The sequence below is a fragment of the Erinaceus europaeus genome, chromosome X (genome assembly GCF_950295315.1).
Source record: "Erinaceus europaeus chromosome X, mEriEur2.1, whole genome shotgun sequence".
NCBI classification, from domain to species: Eukaryota; Metazoa; Chordata; class Mammalia; order Eulipotyphla; family Erinaceidae; genus Erinaceus; species Erinaceus europaeus.
The window spans coordinates 92,658,695-92,680,139 of record NC_080185.1 but is presented as its reverse complement, the minus strand read 5'-3'; the positions used below and the strand labels follow the sequence as shown (position 1 = coordinate 92,680,139).

The 21,445-nt window shown below is 37.1% G+C and overlaps 1 protein-coding gene across 10 annotated transcripts in view; it reads left to right on the top strand.

The window, feature by feature from the left end:
• Nucleotides 1-21,445, top strand: part of KDM6A (lysine demethylase 6A) — a 186,340-nt gene that overhangs the window by 118,994 nt on the left and 45,901 nt on the right. For 3 of the 10 annotated variants that reach the window (XM_016190476.2, XM_060182508.1, XM_060182510.1), the window contains 8 exons: nt 1,264-1,357; nt 4,119-4,245; nt 10,578-10,676; nt 10,813-11,032; nt 11,588-11,722; nt 12,165-12,320; nt 12,861-12,956; nt 17,003-17,392. In XM_016190476.2, coding sequence (XP_016045962.1) covers nt 1,264-1,357; nt 4,119-4,245; nt 10,578-10,676; nt 10,813-11,032; nt 11,588-11,722; nt 12,165-12,320; nt 12,861-12,956; nt 17,003-17,392 — 1,317 coding nt within the window. Of the gene's footprint in view, nt 1-1,263; nt 1,358-4,118; nt 4,246-10,577; nt 10,677-10,812; nt 11,033-11,587; nt 11,723-12,164; nt 12,321-12,860; nt 12,957-15,130; nt 15,140-15,180; nt 15,274-17,002; nt 17,393-21,445 lie in introns of all 10 variants that reach the window. The other 7 variants (XM_007528215.3, XM_007528216.3, XM_007528220.3 and 4 more) reach the window with 7 other exon arrangements.

Sequence of the window (21,445 nt, the reverse complement as noted above, 5' to 3'; positions counted from 1 at the left end):
CCAGGTATTGGAACCTAGTTTAAATGATTTACTTGAATTTTTCACTGCTAGTTTTCAGTGTTGTCTTTTTTTTCTTTTAAGAAATATTTTTTAGTTCAGACAATTATGTACTATTACTGTTAAGAATAAAAGCCACTTTAAAAAAATATCATTTATTTATTTAGCCAGAGCACTGGCTTATATTGCTGTAGGGGATTGAACCTGGGACTTTGGAGCCTCAGGCATGAGAGTCTTTTTACATAACAATTAATGGTAACCCCCTACCCCCCCAAAATTTTCTATTTGTTAAGGGAAAAGTATTTTTGTTGTTGTTGTGATTGCTGACTTTATTTTGAGTTGTATTAGTATTTTTAGTGAATAGTTTACTTATAAGGCTTAAATACTACATTATAGTAAACATTATTAAAGATAAATTGATGTCTTTAAAGTGTAGAAGGACTGATATCTTTAAAGTAGTGTAGTATAATTTTTATGTCCATTCTGTTATTAAGTTGCTGGGGAATTTAATGTTTAAGCAGGTTACACACTCCTTTTCTCCCCCTCCCCCCCCACCAGTTATCTCCGGGGTTTGGTGCCTGCATAACAAATCCACCGTTACGTGTGACCATTTTTACCTTTTTTTTTTTTTTGACAGGACAGAGAGAAATTGAGAGGGAGATAGAGAGGGAGAGAAAGATAGACACCTACAGACCTGCTTCACCATTTGTGAAGTGTACCCCCTACAGGTGGGGGGAGGGAGTCAAACCTGGGTCCTTGCACTGATATGTGCTGCTTAACCGGTAGCACCACTGCCCAGCCAGCAGGTGACGTATTTGAAGGTGGACTACCTCTATAATTCCACCAATGTTATTAAATAAAGTTGAAGCCATCCATGTCACTACGTTGGCTGAGATGGTTTTCATTTGTAAAAAAGGAGAGTTAAATTTTATTTAATTTATTATGTGTGGGAGTGCCAGGACACTGCTCCGTGCTAACATGTGACAGTACCAGAGACTGAACCTCAGGCCCCAGACATGTCAGCCTAGTCCTCTAACAGATTGAGCTATCTCCTGGGCCCATGATTTTTGTTTTAATTATTGCAACTTGTCAAATTCTTTTTAAAAATAGATTATCTTATTGGGAAATGTTGACTTTCAGTTGTACGGCTTTACTTTGTCTTATGTAATCTTTTAAAGTGTTGTTATTTAAATTTTAAATGAACTCGTTCTTTAAAAAAAAATACAGATTTGTTTGTCCTTAAATCTCTTTATATCTGCTCCTTAGAGAAAGTATCATTCTGCAAAGGAGGCTTATGAACAACTTTTGCATACAGAAAACCTTTCTGCACAAGTAAAAGCGACTGTCTTACAACAGTTAGGTATGTAATATTGTACATTTAGTGTAAGTACTTCTCTTTACATTTTTACATGTCAGGGTTCCCAGATATCTGGCTCTTGTATTCTGTTCTGTTTCCAAAGTTGATATAATTAATCAGAACACTGTATGTTCCCATCTTCTGCTAAGCATTGTCCCATCTCATAGTCCATCCATTTCATTACAGTTCCATAACGCAACAAGTTCTTTTAAATCCACAAACTTGGGACCTGGAAGTGGCACACACAGTTGAATGCACACATTACTATGCACAAGGACCCAGATTCAAACCCCAGGTCTCCCTAACTGCTGGGGGAAGCTTTACAAGACATGAAACAATGTTATAGGTGCCTCTCTTTCTGCCTTCCTAGCTTCTCTCCTCTCTTAATTTCTCTCTGTCTTCAGTAAATAAATAAAGGGGAAGAAAATTCACAAACTTTTTTCGTGTCAGATAATTCTGAGCATTCAGTGAAGGTAAGTACTTTGCCTAAAGCTATTTTGTGATTGGTGAGTTTGCTTTTATAGTTGTGTTGTTAATATTATCAAAAACCAGGCTGAGGATACAGCTTCATGGTTAAGTAAAAGGACTTTCATGTCTGAGGCAACAAAGTTCCCAGGTCTAATTTCCATCGCTACCAATGCACCAGAGCTGAGCAATGAGTAAAACGTTTAAAAAATATTATTAAAAAACATTTTATTGAAAAATAGTGGAATATGTAACATTATAGCATCTGTATGCATGCAACTTTCTGCTAATGTTAAAGATCAAGGAATCTAGCCATTTGGTTAATTTGTTGTCACTGTCATCAGGAAGATAGTGATCCAGTCATCTAACCTATAGTTTTATTGCTAGTTACTGAGTAATATTTCTTGTTCGTGTTCGGTATTTGAGTGGATTTTTCCTCCACCTTTTATTTGTATTTGGTTAGGACAAATGTTTATTTTTAACAAACATGGTAATATGACAAATCTTATTAATGTATTACTTTGCTTCATGTTAGAATTTTTAGTTACCCATCCTTAAAGAATCATGATCATATTTAAGTATGTTTTTTTAAAATAGCATTTTAGTAGTTGTTCTGGACCTTTCAAATGGATTTCCAGGTAGAGCTAAAACTCTTTGTGCTCTTACGTAAAAAGAGATGTGTCAGAATACTTTTGGTTTTAATTGTGTCTTAATAGCCTGTCCTTTTTACTTTGGCTTGCCATGTTTCAGAGCATATCAGTAAACTTTTCATGGTTTTGAAAGGAAAACAGTTCTTATTTGTACTTGCTTACCAGTCCTTCCTGTTTGACAATAGTGCTTAATAATAGCTCTTGTTAAAAGTTTCTCTAGGTCCTGTTCTGATTAGTAATAATAGCAAGCGAGATATGGCTAGAGTAGATGAATAAACTGATTTAAATTTCCATAAGACATAACTTAATCACCTTAAAATATCTTTTGGAGCATAGCAACTGTAATAGATATCAGAGAAGAATGGTCCTTATCTGAACTATTTATACACAAAGAACAGAGCTGATTTTATGTGTTTGGATCGATCCATAAATGAGATTATTTTCCTAGAAAATTAAGCATACTTCTCCTGTAGTGTCTCAGGTTTAGAATACACTGTGCTTTTCTATGATTCAATTTTTTATTGCTTATATAGCAATAACTTTTACTACTTAGAGTAAAAGTGTGTACTGTTAAAAGGTGTACATTGTGAGCATTTTTTATTTAACTGTACAAAATGAAATGATTGTTACAGTTAAGCTACTCAGCCAATCTGCTTCATATTATTATTATTTGATTTTGTGTACAATAAGAGCCCCTAAAATTTATTCTTTGAAGCAAATTTCTAGTGTAATAACAGAATCATTAGCTATAGTTACCATTCTGTAAATTAGCTCTCTACATGTTTTTATCCTACACTACTGCAACTTTTATCTTTGACCAGTGTGCTCCCATTTCTCCCACTTCCTCATTTCTATTACTTATTGTTCTGCATTCGGCTTCTATATATTTGACTTTATATTTTTTTAGTTAAGTGAGATTATGTAATATCTAAATTCATTTAATTAGCATGTTCTGTACCATTTGAATATAGTTTTATAATATCCTTTGGCTTGTTATAAAATAATCAAATATTTTATAGCTTTTTTTAAAATATAGACTGATAATATGTGTCCAGTGCCAATAAGATACGGTTGTATATATGAGTCTTACTCTGAACTTTCATCATTGTATTTTTTCCCTCTTGAATAACCACTGGTTTAATACTCACACCCCTCTCCCCACCCGTACTTCTTATTTTAATGGGAGAGAAAGAGATACAGTAAAACCATAGCATTGTTAAGTTTTGGTTTATGGTAGTTCTTGGAATTGAACCTGGGACTTTGGAGCCTTAGGCAGGAGAGTCTTTTTGCATGATAATATTTTAGAACTCTTGTTTCATCACTTGATTTTTAAGTATCTATATTTAGAATAGAGGAACTAGTTTGTAAATCTACTGTGTTGAATCACTGCTTAAAATCATTTTAATTTATCTTGAATTAGAGAACATCATATAGCTTTAGTTTTACCTCTCTTTGAGAAACAGAATTTCTTCTGTCCAGAATTGGCAGTTCTAAACTTTTGCAGTGTGTATCCTAAACTAAATGAATACATTGAATAAGGCAAATATTACATCTCTGTTTATTTCTGCTTGGTAGCCTTAAAAATAGCAGAACAATTACATCATTTAGGTAAATATTTTTAATGTAATTTAATTTAATGTTTACTGTAGGTTGGATGCATCACACTGTGGACCTTTTGGGAGATAAAGCGGCCAAGGAAAGCTATGCTATACAGTATCTCCAGAAGTCTTTGGAAGCAGATCCTAATTCTGGCCAGTCTTGGTATTTTCTTGGAAGGTGAGACTTACTGACACTTTGTTTTTCTTTATTACAGCTAAGAGATTTAGATTATGGATTAAAGCGTTGATTTACATTTATAATCTTACCAGTATACTTCTTAAATGTAAAATTTCTAGAAATTAAAAAGCTTCTGAATGTCAGTTTTCTCACAGCATTATCTAGTATATCAGGGCTTTTGCTATTTTGCTTCTTGAATTTCCTTTAACTTAAATTATTTCTGGCTTCTAAACCTTTTCAAATACTAATTCTTAACCTAAGTATTTAAATGTCTTTATGATTTCTAATGTCTTGTTTCTATTTCTACTTAAGAGAACAGAAGATTTCTCATTCTGCCTGTTGATTACCATTTGCCAGTGGAACCTTGCTATTTATCATTTTTTAATGATGCATAGCTTAAAATGAACATATTTGATTAATAGTAGAACTCAAATCACCACTTACTTGAGTAGTGAGAAAGTAGTCACTTTATTGGATTTGTTGAAAAGGAAAAATGACATGGATGAAAATAGTTTTCTACATGCTTATAAACTTTACTCTTTTCTTCGAATGTCTGAATTATACTTAATGATTATCTGAAATATAACTGATGTATATGTATCTGATAGATTATGTTTTAGTTCCTGACATATGGTACAGTGAAAAGATCAATGTACGTAGAAAATTCTTTGCTAGGCTTCTGTTTGTGAACTCATGGATGGTTTAAACATTTAAGACAAGAGAGTTGTATTATGTGGTAGTTGGGGAGGGGGAATTGCCTCACGGGACATTTCATCTCTGGGGACTCTAATTATTATGGCCATGGGACATGCTACTTGCATCTAGTAGCTAGAAGCAAGTGATACTATAAGATATCTTAGAATGCACAGTTTACACAGCAAAAGACTACCTGACCTAAATTGCCAATAGTATTGAAGATGTGATCTATTAGGTATTTTCACACACTAAAGGTTACAATTTTATGCTTTCTTTTGAAACCACGAGTTGTTGTTCATCCTTTTTAAAACATAGAAATATATTGCTTTAAATGAGTTTCTCATATAATTACATTAAATTTTAGTATTATATATTTCCTTTAAATTCATGAAAGTATGTTTGTGGGAATGTATTAAGATGTTTTTACCCTTAAAGATGTATTTGAACTATCACTATTAATGTATAACTAGGTTGACTAAAAGGTATATCAATTTTAGCAGGAAGTTTTTAATACCTTCCAAGACTGCTTAAACCTAGTAGGGGTTTCTCATTTATAAAGCTTGAGAGACCAAATTTTATCTTCTTCTTTTAATTAAAATTGTTCAGGAGCCAAAACTGGATTTTACTATCTTTGTACCTTCTTGCTCATCAATGTGGATGCTCAGTACATGGAATAAATTAACTAAACACCATTTGCATTTGGAGCTAAGACCACTAGTTTTGGAAATAGGACAGTTCATGCAGTGATTGGAAAGGAGATCTAGTACTGTAAAGTGTAGGGGCTACCTAGGCATTGCCTCTAGTGTCTGAACTATTTCATGTATGAACATTCTTTTTAACCTAAAACAATGAAATTTTCTAATTCTAGGCATAAAATTTAATATATAATTAGATAGGAATTACTATTTTAGTTATGCTATATAATATTTGCCTTAGTGAGAGTCTCCTATATTTCCCCCCCAGTTTAACCAGATTTACTTTTTAAACTTTGAAATGCTTTTAAAAAATCTTTTGCGGGGGTCAGGCAGTAGCGCAGCGGGTTAAGCGCACGTGGCGCAAAATGCAAGGACCAGCGGAAGGATCCCAGTTCGAGCCCCCACCTCCCCACCTGTAGGGGAGTTGCTTCACAGGCGGTAAAGTGGGTCTGCAAGTGTTTTTCTCTCCTCCTCTTTGCCTTCCCCTCCTCTCTCCATTTCTCTCTGTCCTATCCAGCAACAACGACATCAATAACAGTGATAATGATTACAACAAAGATAAAATCACCAGGGCAACAAAAGGGAAACAGTGGCCTCCAGGAGCAGTGGATTAGTGGTGCAGGCACTGAGCCCCAGCAATAGCCCTGGAAGAAAAAAAAAAAAAAAAAACTTTTGCATCCATTTTCCAAGTATACAGTACATTTTACTAACTTGACAAAAGAAGGATACTTACTACTATATAACTTGCTTTTCAGTTCAAGATTTAAGACTAGACTATTTTATAATCTGTAACTATAATTTGAGGATGATTTTAGAATTTTTCTGTTTGCTTTTCTTACCTTCCTACTTTCCTACTTTGCCTTCTGATGTATTGGTTTTACTATTTTGTAATAAGAAAAGTTTTATAAATACATTATATTTTAGAAGTTAACTAAACCACAGAATGAAGACTTCAGATGCCAGTAAGCAGCTTTGGGATTTGATGATCCTAATATTTCTGAGTTTCGGTTTTTCTCTTTTTCTTACCTCTACATTCAAGTCTGTGTTGAAGATTGGATTTGCTCATCTTGTGGCATGTATATCCTAATGAAATTGTAATTTGAATGCTGTTATACTAGCATTAGTTATTGACTGTGTGATCGCAGGCCAGTAGAATGTCAGCTGGGAAGGACCTGAGAGATCATTGAATTTACCTTCTAAACTCTTGTTATTTTACAGATGTAAAAAAGTGATTTGAGAGTAGTAAAATATCTTGTCCAAGATGACAGTCACATGTATTATTAATATCAGAGCAGAAAACAGATAGTAGGTTCACTCAGTGCTTTTTGAGTTACACAAGACTGTCTTGAGTTTTATTAGGGCAAAAGTTGTTGGCCGTTAAGTCTAGGCACCTACATTTAGGCATATTGATTTCCTACTTTGAATTGGTAGGAATCCAAAGTAAAAACATTGGCTTGGGGAATTACTGCTTATTTCTCCCATTGGTTAGGTAAATTTGTTTATAAATCTGAGATTTGGCTTTAACATAACCACCAGCATGTTTTCTACTATCCCTTAAGCATTTCCTTTCATTCTGGTATCTGTTTTTAACAGACCTATTTGCACGAATTCTCTCTCCATTAAAAAAAAAAAAATCAGAATGAGGGTAGATAGCATAATGGTTATGCAAAGACTCTTTTGTGCCTGAGACTCCAAGGTCCCAGGTTCAATCCCCCCCACACCATGTAAGCCAGAGCTGAGGAGTGCTCTGGTAAAAACAACAACAATACCAAAAAAAAAAAAAAGCCTCTAGCCTGAAAAAAAAAATCAGCAGATGCTCACTGACACTACCTTTTCTGTCTCAGATACTGACATTTCTCACATTGCTCAATCCACATAAATCAGTGATTGTTTTCTTTAGACTTCTTTTTGCCTCCTCCTTGTAGATGTCATTTGATTATTTTCTTCTTGTTGTTGGGGGGTATGATTTACAGTAACTACAGTTGTTGATGTATGTATAGAATTGATCAGTTTTCTGGAAGGCACTCTCACCCCTCACCCCCAGACTATGTCCTCCTCCACTATCATGCGCTATGGCCAGAAAGCACCACCCCTCCTCCTGAGTCCTTGACTTTGGTGAAACACACCAAATAACAAGTTCTACTACTTTGTGTTTCCCCTTTCTGTTTTATTTCTCTCCTTCTGTTCATGAGTGAGATCATCCATATTAATTCTTCTCTTTCTGGCTTATCTCATTTAACATGATTCCTGAAAGTCTCCATTCAAGATAAGGTGAACAAGGTGACTTCTTCTTTGTTTTTTTTTTCTCCTCTAGTAGTTGGTACATGTGTAACATTTCTCAGTTTACCATATAACACTCACCATCCCCTCCTAGGTCCTCCTCCGTCATCGTCATGTTCCAGGACCTGAACACTTTCTCCCGCCCCAGAGTCCTTTACTTTGAAATAATACACCAAATCCAGTCCAAGTTCTGCATGGTGTTTTCCCTTTTGTTCTTATTTTTCAACTTCTGTCTATGAGTGGGACCACCCCAAATTGATCTTCCTCTTTCTGGGTCACCTCACTTAACATAATACCTGTAAGCCCCATTCAAGATGAGGTGAAGAAGGTGAATTCATCATTCTCACTAGCTTATTCTTAATACCACAGCTTTCTTAGCCATTCATCTGTTGTTGGACACCTGGGTTACTTTCAAGTTTGGACTGTTACAAACTGCTGCTGTGAGCATAGGTATACCCAGATCTCTTTGGATAAGTGTGTTTGACTCTTTAGGTTATATCCCCAGGAGAGGAATTGCTGGGTCATAGGGTAAGTCCATTTCTATTCTAAGAGTTCTCCAGGCTACTGGAGAAATAAGCAGAAAGGAGAAAGATACCACAACAGATTTTTCCACCTCCGCGAGCACTACCACCCCACTCCCCTGCTTTCTATGATGCTGCCATGAAGTACTGTGGCTCAAACCCAGGGCCTTACATGTGGAATACATATGCTTTACTGGTGAACTATCTCCTAGCCTAGGTGTTCTGTTTTGTTATTGATTTATTTATTTAACCAAAACATGTATTAGCTCTGGCTTATTGGTGGCGCAGAGGATTGAACCAAGGACTTTGGAGCCTCAGGCATGAGAGACTCTTTGCATAACCATTATGCTGTCTCCCCCCCCCCCCTTGTTTTCTTTTATTATTACTGTTTTTGTTTGTTTCCCTTAGCACCATTCAGCTCTGACTTCCAGTGGTGTTGGGGATTGATTTGGTGCGTTGGGCATAGAAAGTCTTCTTTGCATAACTATTCTTTCTCTCTAGTCCCCATGTCCCATATTCTAGGCGCTTTTCAATATGTGTGGATTTGAACCAGACTTCCAAATCTGGATTTCTGTACTTCAGAGTTTAAGCTCTAGGACCTCCTCTTACTCATTGCTCACTACTGTTCATGTTAATGCCCTTACCTTATGTCAGAAACTACGTATTTCAACTCTGATTTTTCATGTTCTTCCTCAAACAAACTGATTATTTCATGTTTACCAATGATATGTAGTGAGCATTTTTCTTCATTTAATCAGACTAAAAAAGTAAGATATAACTGCCTCCACACAACATCTATGATTTCTAACCAGTCTGTCACAAAGTCTGTCTGTCTGTCTTTGATTTATTTTTCCTTCCACGTTCTCTCTTGCCTCACCATTATTTTTACCCCACGTTTTGTCTGGTCTTCCAGTGATTGTAAATCTCTGCTTCATTATTTTTTTTCTGTCAGTAATTACACATTGTTAACAGGTTAGTGTATTCCTATAAAGTGTTTTCCTTGTGCTGTTCCTTTTGTTTAGAGACAAACTCCAGGGCATACTTAAATAGATCAGTTTTTTTCTACTTTTTGGCATGTATTAACCTGAATTTTCAGGTTTTTGTATTACATCAATTAGTAAAGTTTCAGAGATCAAATATGAGAATTCAAATATGGCATTTGAGCAAATACAGTTAAGACTTTTTTTTTTTTTTTTTTTACTATTTTCAGCTAATACTACAAAAGTGAGTTAGTAAAAATATGAATTAGCTTATTATATGCATAATGTGCTCTACTTGGGGGGAGAGGTTTAACCTAATTACCATAGTGTCTGATATAAGCATGCATGTAAACATAGTCAGATTCCATGCTCATACCTCCTCCCCTTTCTTGCCTTCCCTTCTTGCCTAGTGATCTCTACTATCTTAAGTTCTCAGGACAGTTACTGTTTGTGTTAGTGATTTGACACGACACTGTCATATTTATAATTTTTCACTAATCCTCAACTAAATTGTAATCTCTTTGAAGACAGGGACTGGCTTTTTCTTTCTTTTTCCTTCTTTTCTTTCTCCTTTAGTGCCTAACACTACAGAGGTAATTTTGTATTTATAATTACAAGTGCAGTTCTTTGTGTCCTTAAGCTATGCTACCTATTTATATTATATTTTGATAGTTACCTTGATATTAATGGACAACATATGTTTGTATTTTTAGTGGATCAAAGAATTCAGTGTGAATTCTGTTATTATCAACTGTTACTATCAAAGAAAGGCAACTGGAAATCTGATTCAGTAAATCATGTCAACATAGAGTGATTGTCTAGATTTTTAACAACTAAATTCTACCTGAATTAAAAAAAATCATAGATGAGGATATGTCAGAATGTTGTGTGTCTTTAAATTACTGTCATTGTTGATGTGATATGACCTTGACTTAAATAATGTTCATGAATGCTGCATGTTTTGATACCTATCAGACGTAGTATAATTTATGGAAGGGTTAATTGTACCTTTTATGCACATCTCTCTGTACATATACATATGTGTATTCATTTGTAGTGTTTTTGTATTTGCTTTCTAAAGTCCATTCTTTCAGCAAGTTTGTGAATTAACTAGTCATATTAATGGAATTTTCTTGATATTTTTTCCCTGCCTCTCTCAGGTGCTATTCAAGTATTGGGAAAGTTCAGGATGCCTTTATATCTTACAGGCAGTCTATTGATAAATCAGAAGCAAGTGCAGATACATGGTGTTCAATTGGGTAAGACTTTATATAAAAATATTGGTATTATAGTTGATATACAGATACAAAGGTGGTTATACTTCTTAGTTTATATCATGTTATAAAGCTAAACAGTTCTTATTTAACTTCTTTGTTTCTTAATTTCTCTTTTAAGCGTCCTATATCAGCAGCAAAATCAGCCTATGGATGCCTTACAGGCCTACATTTGTGCTGTACAATTGGACCATGGCCATGCTGCAGCCTGGATGGACCTAGGCACACTCTACGAATCTTGCAACCAGCCTCAGGATGCCATTAAATGCTACATAAATGCAACCAGAAGCAAAAGTTGTAGTAATACCTCTGCACTTGCAGCACGAATTAAGTATTTACAGGTAAAATTTTTAAATAGTAACGTTTTAAAGGCACACACTTCCCTATGACACTCAGACAGCAGGAGGGTGGCTGAAAGTTTGTCTAGTTTTGTTTTGATGTCTATAACATGTTTCCATATCTTGTAAACATACCATAGCCTGGAGTGTTATTTTACTTTTCATTTTAAATAAGATATACAGTATTTTAGAAGATGCTCTTTTGTATATTTACTCTGTTGATGCATATTAATTTACATAATTTTTCTATGTACTGTCTACATTTTTAAGTTGTCATAGCATTTTAGACAAAAGAATACAAACACTGTCGTTCACTCTTGCTTGGAGTTTCATAAGAAGACAGCTATGAGAACTCTGGAAACAGAGCTCAAATTTGTTTTAATTCTCACAAAGGTTTATTATTCCAGTTACCTTCTTTACATTTATTTTTCTGAAACCCCAAATTACGAATCTACTTTCTAAAAAAACAACTAGTTGTAGCATTTAGGAAGATTTAGTGGACTTGCTCTTACTCAAGTAGGCTTGTGTTAAATTTGCTTTTTACATAATTTTTCCTAGGCTCAGTTGTGTAACCTTCCACAAGGTAGTCTACAGAATAAAAATAAATTACTTCCTAGTATTGAGGAGGCATGGAGCCTACCAATCCCCGCAGAGCTTACCTCCAGGCAGGGTGCCATGAACACAGCACAGCAGGTGAGAAGTTGGGTTATATTCTGCAGGTGCCCAGCTTTAAGGGTTCTTTTCAATTTGTGATGGTCAAACGTATTTTACTAAGCATAGGAGTCTTTTAATAATGAAAAGCATTTTGGTTTAATTATGAAGGGAATCTAGATCAAAATAAAGCTCCCTCCAATGTGGGATGAAAATTTTGGGTGCCAATTTAGAACCTTTGTGCATTTCATAAGTTTGAAGATTTCTTAAAATAATTTTACAGTGGTTTATTTAATTTTTAAAGCAAGTTTTTCGAAGGAAGGTACACATTCCTCCATTGATGGTCATTTGATTTTGATTTCTAGTAGTTGCAACCAGCGATGTCCACATAGCTTTGAAAAGTAGTTTGTAAAGTTTTATAATTTGAAGGAATGAATTAAGAATATATAGAACCCTATTTTTGTCTTCCTTCTGTGATTCTTAGGCATGTAAACCTCATCATCCAAATACTGAACCTGTATTAGGCCTCAGTCAAACACCAATTTCACAGCAGTCCTTGCCACCACACATGATTCCTTCTAGCCAAGTAGATGACCTGTCCAGTCCTGCCAAGAGGAAAAGAACATCTAGTCCAACAAAGGTATATGTTACAGAGAACTAGAAAACCCAGTCAGGAAGAAAACTCCGAACTGCCCTGAACCTTTGCAGTTTGAACACCTCGTTCGTTATTTTAAATCTGTGGACATCAAAAAGTGAATTTTTGAGTTTTTCATCCCAAATTCTTAGAATCATTTTAAATACAGAAAGTAGGATAAATTTGCATTCATCAAATCATTTTATTCATCTCCCTGACGTTAAAAATCTCAGCACACTTTTCATCATCAATTCCTATTGACATTGAAATAAATTTTACAGTTGGACCTAGTAGAAAAGATGGAATTTAGCTGTTTGGGTCATAGTTTAGGGGTGGGCTTTTTGGGGTGGCTTATTTAAAAGTTAATAATTTATGATTTACCAAGTTTATTCTGCATGTAAAGTTATTTTTTAAATAATCTGATGTCATAACATTGCTTCTATATGTAAATATTTCAAGTCATAGTCATTTGGCCTCCATTAATCTTTAGTGTTAGCTGTTATTTAATCAAATAGTCTTTAACTTTTTTCAATTAATTTTCTTCAGAATTCAGCTGATAGTTGGAGTAGTGGCCATGCAGTGTCACATCCTCCTGTACAGCAACAGGCTCATTCATGGTGTATGACACCACAGAAACTACAGGTATGTAAGATATGCTTTCGATAGATTGTTTAGTAAGGTCTTAAAAGAATAACTTCTAAAATTAAATGCCAGGAGACTCAGTACAAATGTAACTGATGTGAGCATACATTTATCATGGTTATTCATTGTTTCTGCACTCTCAATTTTTTTTTGAAGAGGCAATATGTTAATATAATTCCCATTGCACAAGTGTGAATACAGGGTACATAGAGGAAATGACCCTTCCAGTTACCATTTCTGCCCACTGGATGCCCATCCTAACACATAAACAAAGCTACTAGAGGTACTAGTTTCTTACTATCTTTTCAGAGATCTGATATATGTATAAAGCAAATATGCATCTTTCTTCTCTCTTTGTAATCATCAGGGGCTTCATCTCATTGAGCAGACTTTTTAAGATAGAGAGAAGAGGGTAAGATACTGCAGTACTGAAGTTTTCCTCAGTACAGTGGAGGTTGGGGTTAAATCTGTTGACTTGCATGATAAGTAGGCACCCTCCCAGGTGCCCGTGCACAAGTTTTTAATTTTTAACCCAAATGGTAAAAGGACTATATGAAACTTTGTATATTTTATAGACCTTTTCATATCACTATATAAATAGCTTCCATGTTCTTTTATGGATATACCATAATTATTTTATATTATTTTACTTTATTTAGGACAGAGACAGAAATTGAGAGGGAAGGGGGAGATACAGAGATAGACAAATAGATAGACCAACCGACCCATCCACTGACAACACTGCTTATTGCTTCACTGCTTCTGAAGCTTTCTCCTCTAGGTGGCATGGAGACTAGAATTTAGGACCTTGCACACTGTAATGTGTGCACTCAACCAGGTGCACCACCTGGCCCCCCATAATTCTTCATGCAGATAATTCTTTAGACAGATCACTGGCTTAAGATAGTCAGGTTGCTAGCATTTTCTTTTTTTCTATTCTAAAAAGTGCTTCTTTGCATATACTTGTCAAAATTATTTTAAAGCTCAAACAAGCTTTTTATTCTTCCTTAATTTTTTATAGTTTTATGTTACAGAATTACATGTCGACAGGGCTTTGAATCTACACCATTCCCACCACCAGACTTCCGAATCTTCACTCTCCCCACTGCAATCCACCACTGTTCCCCTGAGGTTTTAGGCACTGGCTAACCATCTTCTGTACAACTATCTTTCCACATTTATACATAGTTGCCCCTTCTTTTTCCGATTCACTCCTCTCTTTCCCTCTAAGCCATTCATGACATTCATAACTACCTCCATATGTCCCTCTCCTTTTCCTTCTCTCTCTGGGTGCTGATGGAGCTGGAGTGCAGAGTCCTCTTATCTTCATCCTATCACTTCTCCCCCTCTGGGAGTATGGATCAAGGTTCTTTATGGGGAGCAGAAGGTAGGAGTTCTGGCTTCTGTAGCTGCTTCTCCACTGAGTATGGATGTTGACAGCTCGATCCATACCCCCAGCCTGTTCCTATCTCTCCCTAGTGGACCAGAACTCTGAAGATGTGAGGGTCCAGGACACACTGGTGAGGTCGTCTGCCCAGAGAAGTCGGGGTGGAGTCATGGTAGTGTCTGCAGCCTGGTGTCTGGAAGGTGGCATGACCTAAGTTGAGACAAGATGGTTAATGAACAGGAACCAGAAAGTAGGATCAGAGCAGATGAGATTAGGGATTGTAGGGTAGAAGAAAACTAGGAGAACCCTTTTAGGCATGTTCCTGGAGGCATACAACAATCGTAGTTATGCTTGAGTTTGGTAGCTAGCGTGATGTCCAGCTTTTCTTATTTTTCTAAAACATTTAAAATTTGTTGTTGTTGTTGTTATTATTATTATTATTATTTTTACCAGAGCATTGACCAAACTGGCTTATGGTGGTGCAGGAGATTGAACCTGGGACTTCAGAGCCTCAGTCTTGAGAGTTTCTTTGCATAGCCATTATGCTACCAACGCCCACCCTAAATAAGCTTATTTTGAATATGAAAAATATTGAGTAAAATTTCATGTCCATTTATCTAGAAGATCACTGTATAGTTATAGTTAACCTTTTTCAGTTGAGTGCTCTAAAATTTCTCAAACGTCTTGAAGACCTTTATCTTGGAATCGGTTACTGTAGGTCAGAAATGAGTATTTTTGAGACTAGCAGTTTTGAGTTTATCTAGTCATTTTAGGGAGAGTTGCTTAGTATATTGAGGTTGTTTCTTAGATATGTCTTTGTATTCCCCTTTCTCCTAGAAGCTCCCTGAAAATAGAAATAATTCAAATCCAGCACAGAAACTGACGCTAGAGCAACTAGAAAGTCAGGTTGTCTTAATGCAACATCACCAAGTGTGTATAGCATCTCTCCCCACCCCCTTTCAAATTTCTTAGCATTTTGAGTATTTTTATTGGCTGAAACATCATTTTTTTTGGCATTTTGGTGCCCACATGAGTTCTTTACCAGTATTTGGTGGAGTTTCATAAGACATACTTGTTAAAATAGTAGATATTGACAGATTTCTAGGAAAAACATCTAAATTTAATTGTAAACAAAAACTTGTTATTTGATTGCATGCTGTTTCACATGTGTTCTAAGCATTTCTTCCTATTATGTATAAAACTATCTTAAGCTGAAGTGAAGGCTTTAAGACTCACTTGTTTACATTGGAAGATATGATACATAAATGTAATACAATAAAATTTTGAGATTCCCTGAATATTTTTTATTTTATTAGTGATTTACAAAACAACAGGGATACAATTCCATGCCGTTCCCACCACCAGATTCTGTGTCTTCATTCCCTCCATTGGAAACTGCAGTGGTTCTCCCAAGGTCACAGATAGGGGTTGACCTTTATTTCTATAATTATCTGTCTCTCTATCCCCCCCCCCCCATTTATTCTATATTCCTACCATCTCTTACTAAGTCACGCATACACCTATTACTGCTATCAAATGCCTTTCTTTTTTTCCTTTTCTCTCTCTGGGTCCTAATGGAAGTGAGTTTCAGAGCTCTCTAGTCATCTTTCCCTAACATTTATTTTTTCTTTTTTAAATTTTCTAATACTTTATTTACTTATTTCCTTTTGTTGCCCTTGTTGTTTTATTGTTGTAGTTATTATTGATGTCATTGTTGTTAGGACAGAGCGAAATAGAGAGAGGAAGGGAAGACGGGGAGAGAAAGACACCTGCAGACCTGCTTCACCGCCTGTGAAGCGACTCCTCTGCAGGTGGAGAGCCAGGGGCTCGAACTGGTCTTCCTCAAGTGGCATAGTAGGTTGACCCAGCCTCCCTTTGGAGTGTGAGGCAGTCCCTACCATTTCTACTTTATAGTGAGGGTAAGTTCCTGCAGAGGCTTATGATAACCTTCCTAATGGAAGTGACCAGTGATGGTAACCTCTATTAGAGATCTAGGCCCATCACATCTATGTGGGTATCCCTGACTAGTGCCCCATATGATGGGATGGCCTGGTATTGATCGAAAAGGCCATCATTAAATGAACCAGTCAATCACCTGCTCTTTTCTAGCTTTTATAGTCCTTTCTTTATCTGACGAGCTTAGACTCTCCCGGTTGTTAAAAGTATTCAGTGTCATTTGTTAAATCTAAAGCAGTATTAGGTTTGTGTGGTCTGGCCTCAAGTTACGGAGGAAATACACCTAGGATTTTAGTGAAATCCCTGAATTTTTAAAAAAATAATAATTATGAGACACACACATACCACTCTGGCATGTAGACTGCCAGCGATTGAACCAGGTTCCTCGCATGCACTTCCTATTTGTGATTTAAGGAAAGACTTGTGAAATCCAGAGTAATCTTCCATACTTTTCAGTCACTTTTTATTTTGTAATTACTAAAGGAATATTTCTTTAAAAATGAAACTTTTCTGCTTTTCTAAGAAAAGCTTATAAAAATATGAATACACATTGTCTTACTTTAAATGTATGTATTTTTCAGTCTAGAGAAATTACCTTGTCAAATCAGAAATTAACTGGGTGTACAACTTCATATTCTCATTCTCTCCCTTATCTGCCTTATCTCTTATAAAGAGCATTCATTTTTCACTTGTTTTTCTGCAGATGAGACAAACAGGAGTTGCACAGGTACGATCTACTGAAATCCCTAATGGGCCAACAGCAGACACATCACTGCCTACAAACTCGGTCTCTAGCCAGCAGCCACAGCTTGCTCTGACTAGAGTGCCTAGTGTCTCTGGAGTCCGCCCTGCCTGCCCTGGGCAGTCTTTGGTCAATGGACCCTTTTCTGCAGGCCATGTTCCTTGTAGCACATCAAGAACGCTGGGAAGTACAGACACTGTTTTGATAGGCAATAATCACATAACAGGAAGTGGTAGTAATGGAAACGTGCCTTACCTGCAGCGAAACGCACTCACTCTACCTCATAACCGCACAAACCTGACCAGCAGCGCAGAGGAGCCGTGGAAAAACCAACTATCTAACTCCACTCAGGTAATAAGAGACAGGCTAAAAACTTTATTGGTTCCTTATGTTTTTTTAAAAAAATATTTTATTTATTTATTCCCTTTTGTTGCCCTTGCTGTTTTATTGTTGTAGTTATTATTGTTGTCGTCGTCATTGTTGGATAGGACAGAGAGAAATGGAGAGAGGAGGAGAGAAAGATAGACACCTGCAGACCTGCTTCACCACCTGTGAAGCGACTCCCCTGCAGGTGGGGAGCCGGGGTTCGAACCGGGATCCTTATGCCGGTCCTTGTGCTTTGCGCCACCTGCGCTTAACCCGCTGCGCTACAGCCTGACTCCCAGTTCCTTATGTTTTAATTAGCTTTATTCATTTTGATTTTTTGTGTGTGCAAGGGGCCGTTTTCATAAGCATTTTATGGTATAATGGTATTATTTCTGTTGATACATTGTCACAGTGTATATGTACCTTAGTGTATTTTTATTAAAGATTTTATTTATTTATTTATTAATGAGAAAGATAGGAGGAGAGAGAAAGAACCGGACATCACTCTGGCACATGTGCTGCTGGGGATCGAACTTAGGACCTCATGCTTGAGAGTCCAAAGCTTTATCATTGCACCACCACCTGAACCACATATCTTAGTGTATTTCCCTCCCTCTGGGGAAGCTAGCATAATGGTTGTGCAAGAAGACTGTCATGTCTGAGGCTCCAAAGCCCCAGGTTCAATCCTCTGCACCACCGTAAGCCAGAGCTGAGCAGTGCTTTGGTAACGAAACAACAACAAAAAAAGAAAAAAAAGTGAGTGTATTTTTCCCCCCATTATAAAATTCATGTATATAAGCGTGCACAGTATTTGAACTTTCCAAAAGAAAATAGATAATATAGTCTCCTTAAAGCCCACTGTTGGGGCCAGGCGGTGATGCACCAGGTTAAGTGCACATAGTACAAAGTGCAAGGACCCACTCGAGGATACTAGTTCAAGTCCTTGGCTCCCCACCTGCAGTGCGGGAGTCACTTCACAAGCGAACAGGTCTGCAGGTGTCTCTCTGTCTCTCCCTCTCTACCTCCCCCTCCCCTCTCAATTTCTTTCTGTCCTATCCAATAAAAATGAAAAATGGCCACCGGGAGCCAGGCATGGGATTTGTAGTACAGGCACCGGGCCCCAGCAATAACCCTGGAGGGGCGGGGAAACTAAAGCCACCCACTGTTAACTTACAGTAACATCTATATAGTGTTACTTTATATATAATGTCACCATTAATTTCTGAATTTTACTTTGGTTGGAAAGTGGTGTCTTAGGATATCTCCAAGGGCACGTAGCCAGGATGTTAAGAATTCAAGCCATTAGAGAATTTGGGAGCGGAGAGTGCTGGTCAAACTGGTAGATGTGATTCAGCTAGAGACAAGCTACCAAATCATGTCCATCCATGTAGGTCATTGTAAGAATATGAGATTTGTATTCCAAATTGAATAAGACAACAGAATTTGAATGGATGTATCGTGATCTGACAGGACATATTTTTAACTGGGTTCTCTTGGGTGTTTTGTGAATAGGCTAAAGGAGGCAAAGACAGAAATAATGTGGCCAATTTGAAGAGATTATTGTTATTATCCAGATTAGGTGATGATGGTGCCTTAATCCAGAATGAGAGTAGTAGATATGGTCAATTTGGAGGTATGTTTAGAAAATAGAACCAGTAGGATTTACTGATAAGAGTTGGTTGTGAGAGTCCAGGAAGGTGGCTCAGTGGATGGTTAGACTCTCAAACATGGGATCTTAAATTCAATCTCCGGCATTGCATGCACTAGAATAATACTCTGGTTCCTCTCCCTAGCCCTTCTCTCATTAATAAAGAAAAATAACTCCTGGGGGCTGAGTGGTAGTGCACCCAGTTAAGCACACCTAGCACTCAGCACAAGGGCTCACATAAGGATCCAGATTTGAACCCCTGGCACCCCACCTGCAAGAAGGACACTTAACAAACTGAAACAGGTCTGCAGGTGTCTTTCTCCCTCTCTGTCTGAAATGCATTTGGGGTCCATCACATTTAGTAGCTTTGTTTTTCTTTTGTTTGTTTATTTTTTATTGATAGAGACATAAATTGAGAGGGAATGGAGAAAGGGGGAAAAAAAAAAGGGGGCACCCTCAGCAGTGCTTCACTACTTGTGAAACTTACTCTGTACAGGTGGGGACCAGGGGCTTAAACTCTCTGGATTCTTCTACATGGTAACATGTGCACCTTACCAGGTGCATTACCTCCCTGCCCTTCACTAGCTCGGTTTTCATGTTTTCTGTTTTCCTTCATTTCTTCATCCATTTCTCCATGTTAAACTGAGAACTCTGTATTTCTTCAAATTTCCTGACATATTTCCTATATTTTTTCCTCTGGTATCTCCTCTAGAGTCTGACCGACTCATTAATTTCCTAGAATCAGCATTTCCCTACCTTTTACCCATCTATTTTTGTTTCTCTTTTCATCAGCAGGTGGTGCTGGGTTTTTCTTTACTCAGGAGTTGTGGGGGACAATGGGAGTTTTGAAGAGATGATGTCGTGTGGCACTTGATGTCCCTTAAGTGGAGCACTAGTCTTGGGCAGGAGGAATGTTCCCATACTCCTCCTGCTCTTCCCTGACTGTTTCCTCAAAGTAGGAACTCTGCTGAGATGTCAGTCAGTTTTCTTGCCTACAGTGGAGCCTGACCCCTTTTACTAGGGTCTCTGTGGCAGCTGGGATGCCTTGGTGTTTGGGTGGCTTCCCTGCTGCCACGAGGGTACAGTGTTCAGTTCCTTGGTTGTCTCAGTCCTGTCTACCAGCAGGTAGTGGAGTGTCTCCTTGTGTCTTTCCTGCCATTCGGGTGCAATTGCCAGCTTCCCAACAGTGATTATCCTCCCCCCCCTCCACCCATCCCACCCCCCCACGCGCAACTAGAAATACAAACTGTGCTCTAATGAAATTTATTTCAATATTTTTAATATTTGTTTTCCGGGGGAGTGACAACTTCTGTAAACTAGGTCATCATAGCTCCTTTCTAGAAGTTACGTTGTTTTTTGTTTTTTTTTAATAATTAAAAAAATATATTTATTTATTTATTCCCTTTTGTTGCCCTTGTTGTTTTATTGTTGTAGTTATTATTGATGTCATTGTTGTTGGATAGGACAGAGAGAAATAGAGAGAGGAGGGGAAGACAGAAAGAGGGAGAGAAAGATAGACATCTGCAGACCTGCTTCACCGCTTGTGAAGTGGCTCCTCTGCAGGTGGAGAGCTGGGGGTTCGAACCAGGATCCATCCTTGTACTTTGCAAGTCCATCCTTGTACTTTGCAGCACCTGTGCTTAACCGGCTGCGCTAGTGCCCGACTCCCAGTCCTGTTTGTTTTTATGGCCTACAAACCAATAATGTTTTTTGCATAATCAAAGGTGTGGAAAACTTAAAAAAAATCATTGGTACATGGTAGATTATGTATTATATACAGTGTCTATAATATGTGCCATCTGGCCTCTTTTAGAAAAGATCTGCTGACACCTAGAGAAGAAATTAGTCTGGGCAAGAGTCTAAGTGCAGTTGATGTGAACATAGAAAGAAAGGAGAGGAATTGAAAGTTGCAAGTACGTACTGCCCAGTGCAGTCCTAAAGCCCAGTATAAATGGGAAGGACATAAACAGGTGATAGCTGAAAAAGAAGTGGGACTAAGAGGGGCTGTTTGCTTTAAATTGAAAATACTTTTATATCAAGTAAAAGCTAATAGGAAATATTCAGTAGAGGGAAGAAACTGACACAGTGGAATGAAGGGTGTTAGTGGCCTTTAATGCTAAAAAATTATTAAAAGGATGAGATTTCTGATAGTGCTGATGGATTGTGGGTAATTAATAAACACTTCTTGTCATAGTAAAGTATTATCCTATGTGTCTGATTACATCTTATTCACTGTGTTAATTCCGAGGTGATTTTTTTTTTTATGTACTCTTTTAAACCATATTTTGGAAATGTGCTCTCCTTTAAACCCATAATGCAAATAAACAAGTCATCAGCCTGCAGGCCACTAGTGCTATGTACTTGATTAAATATTGAGTATTACATAGAAA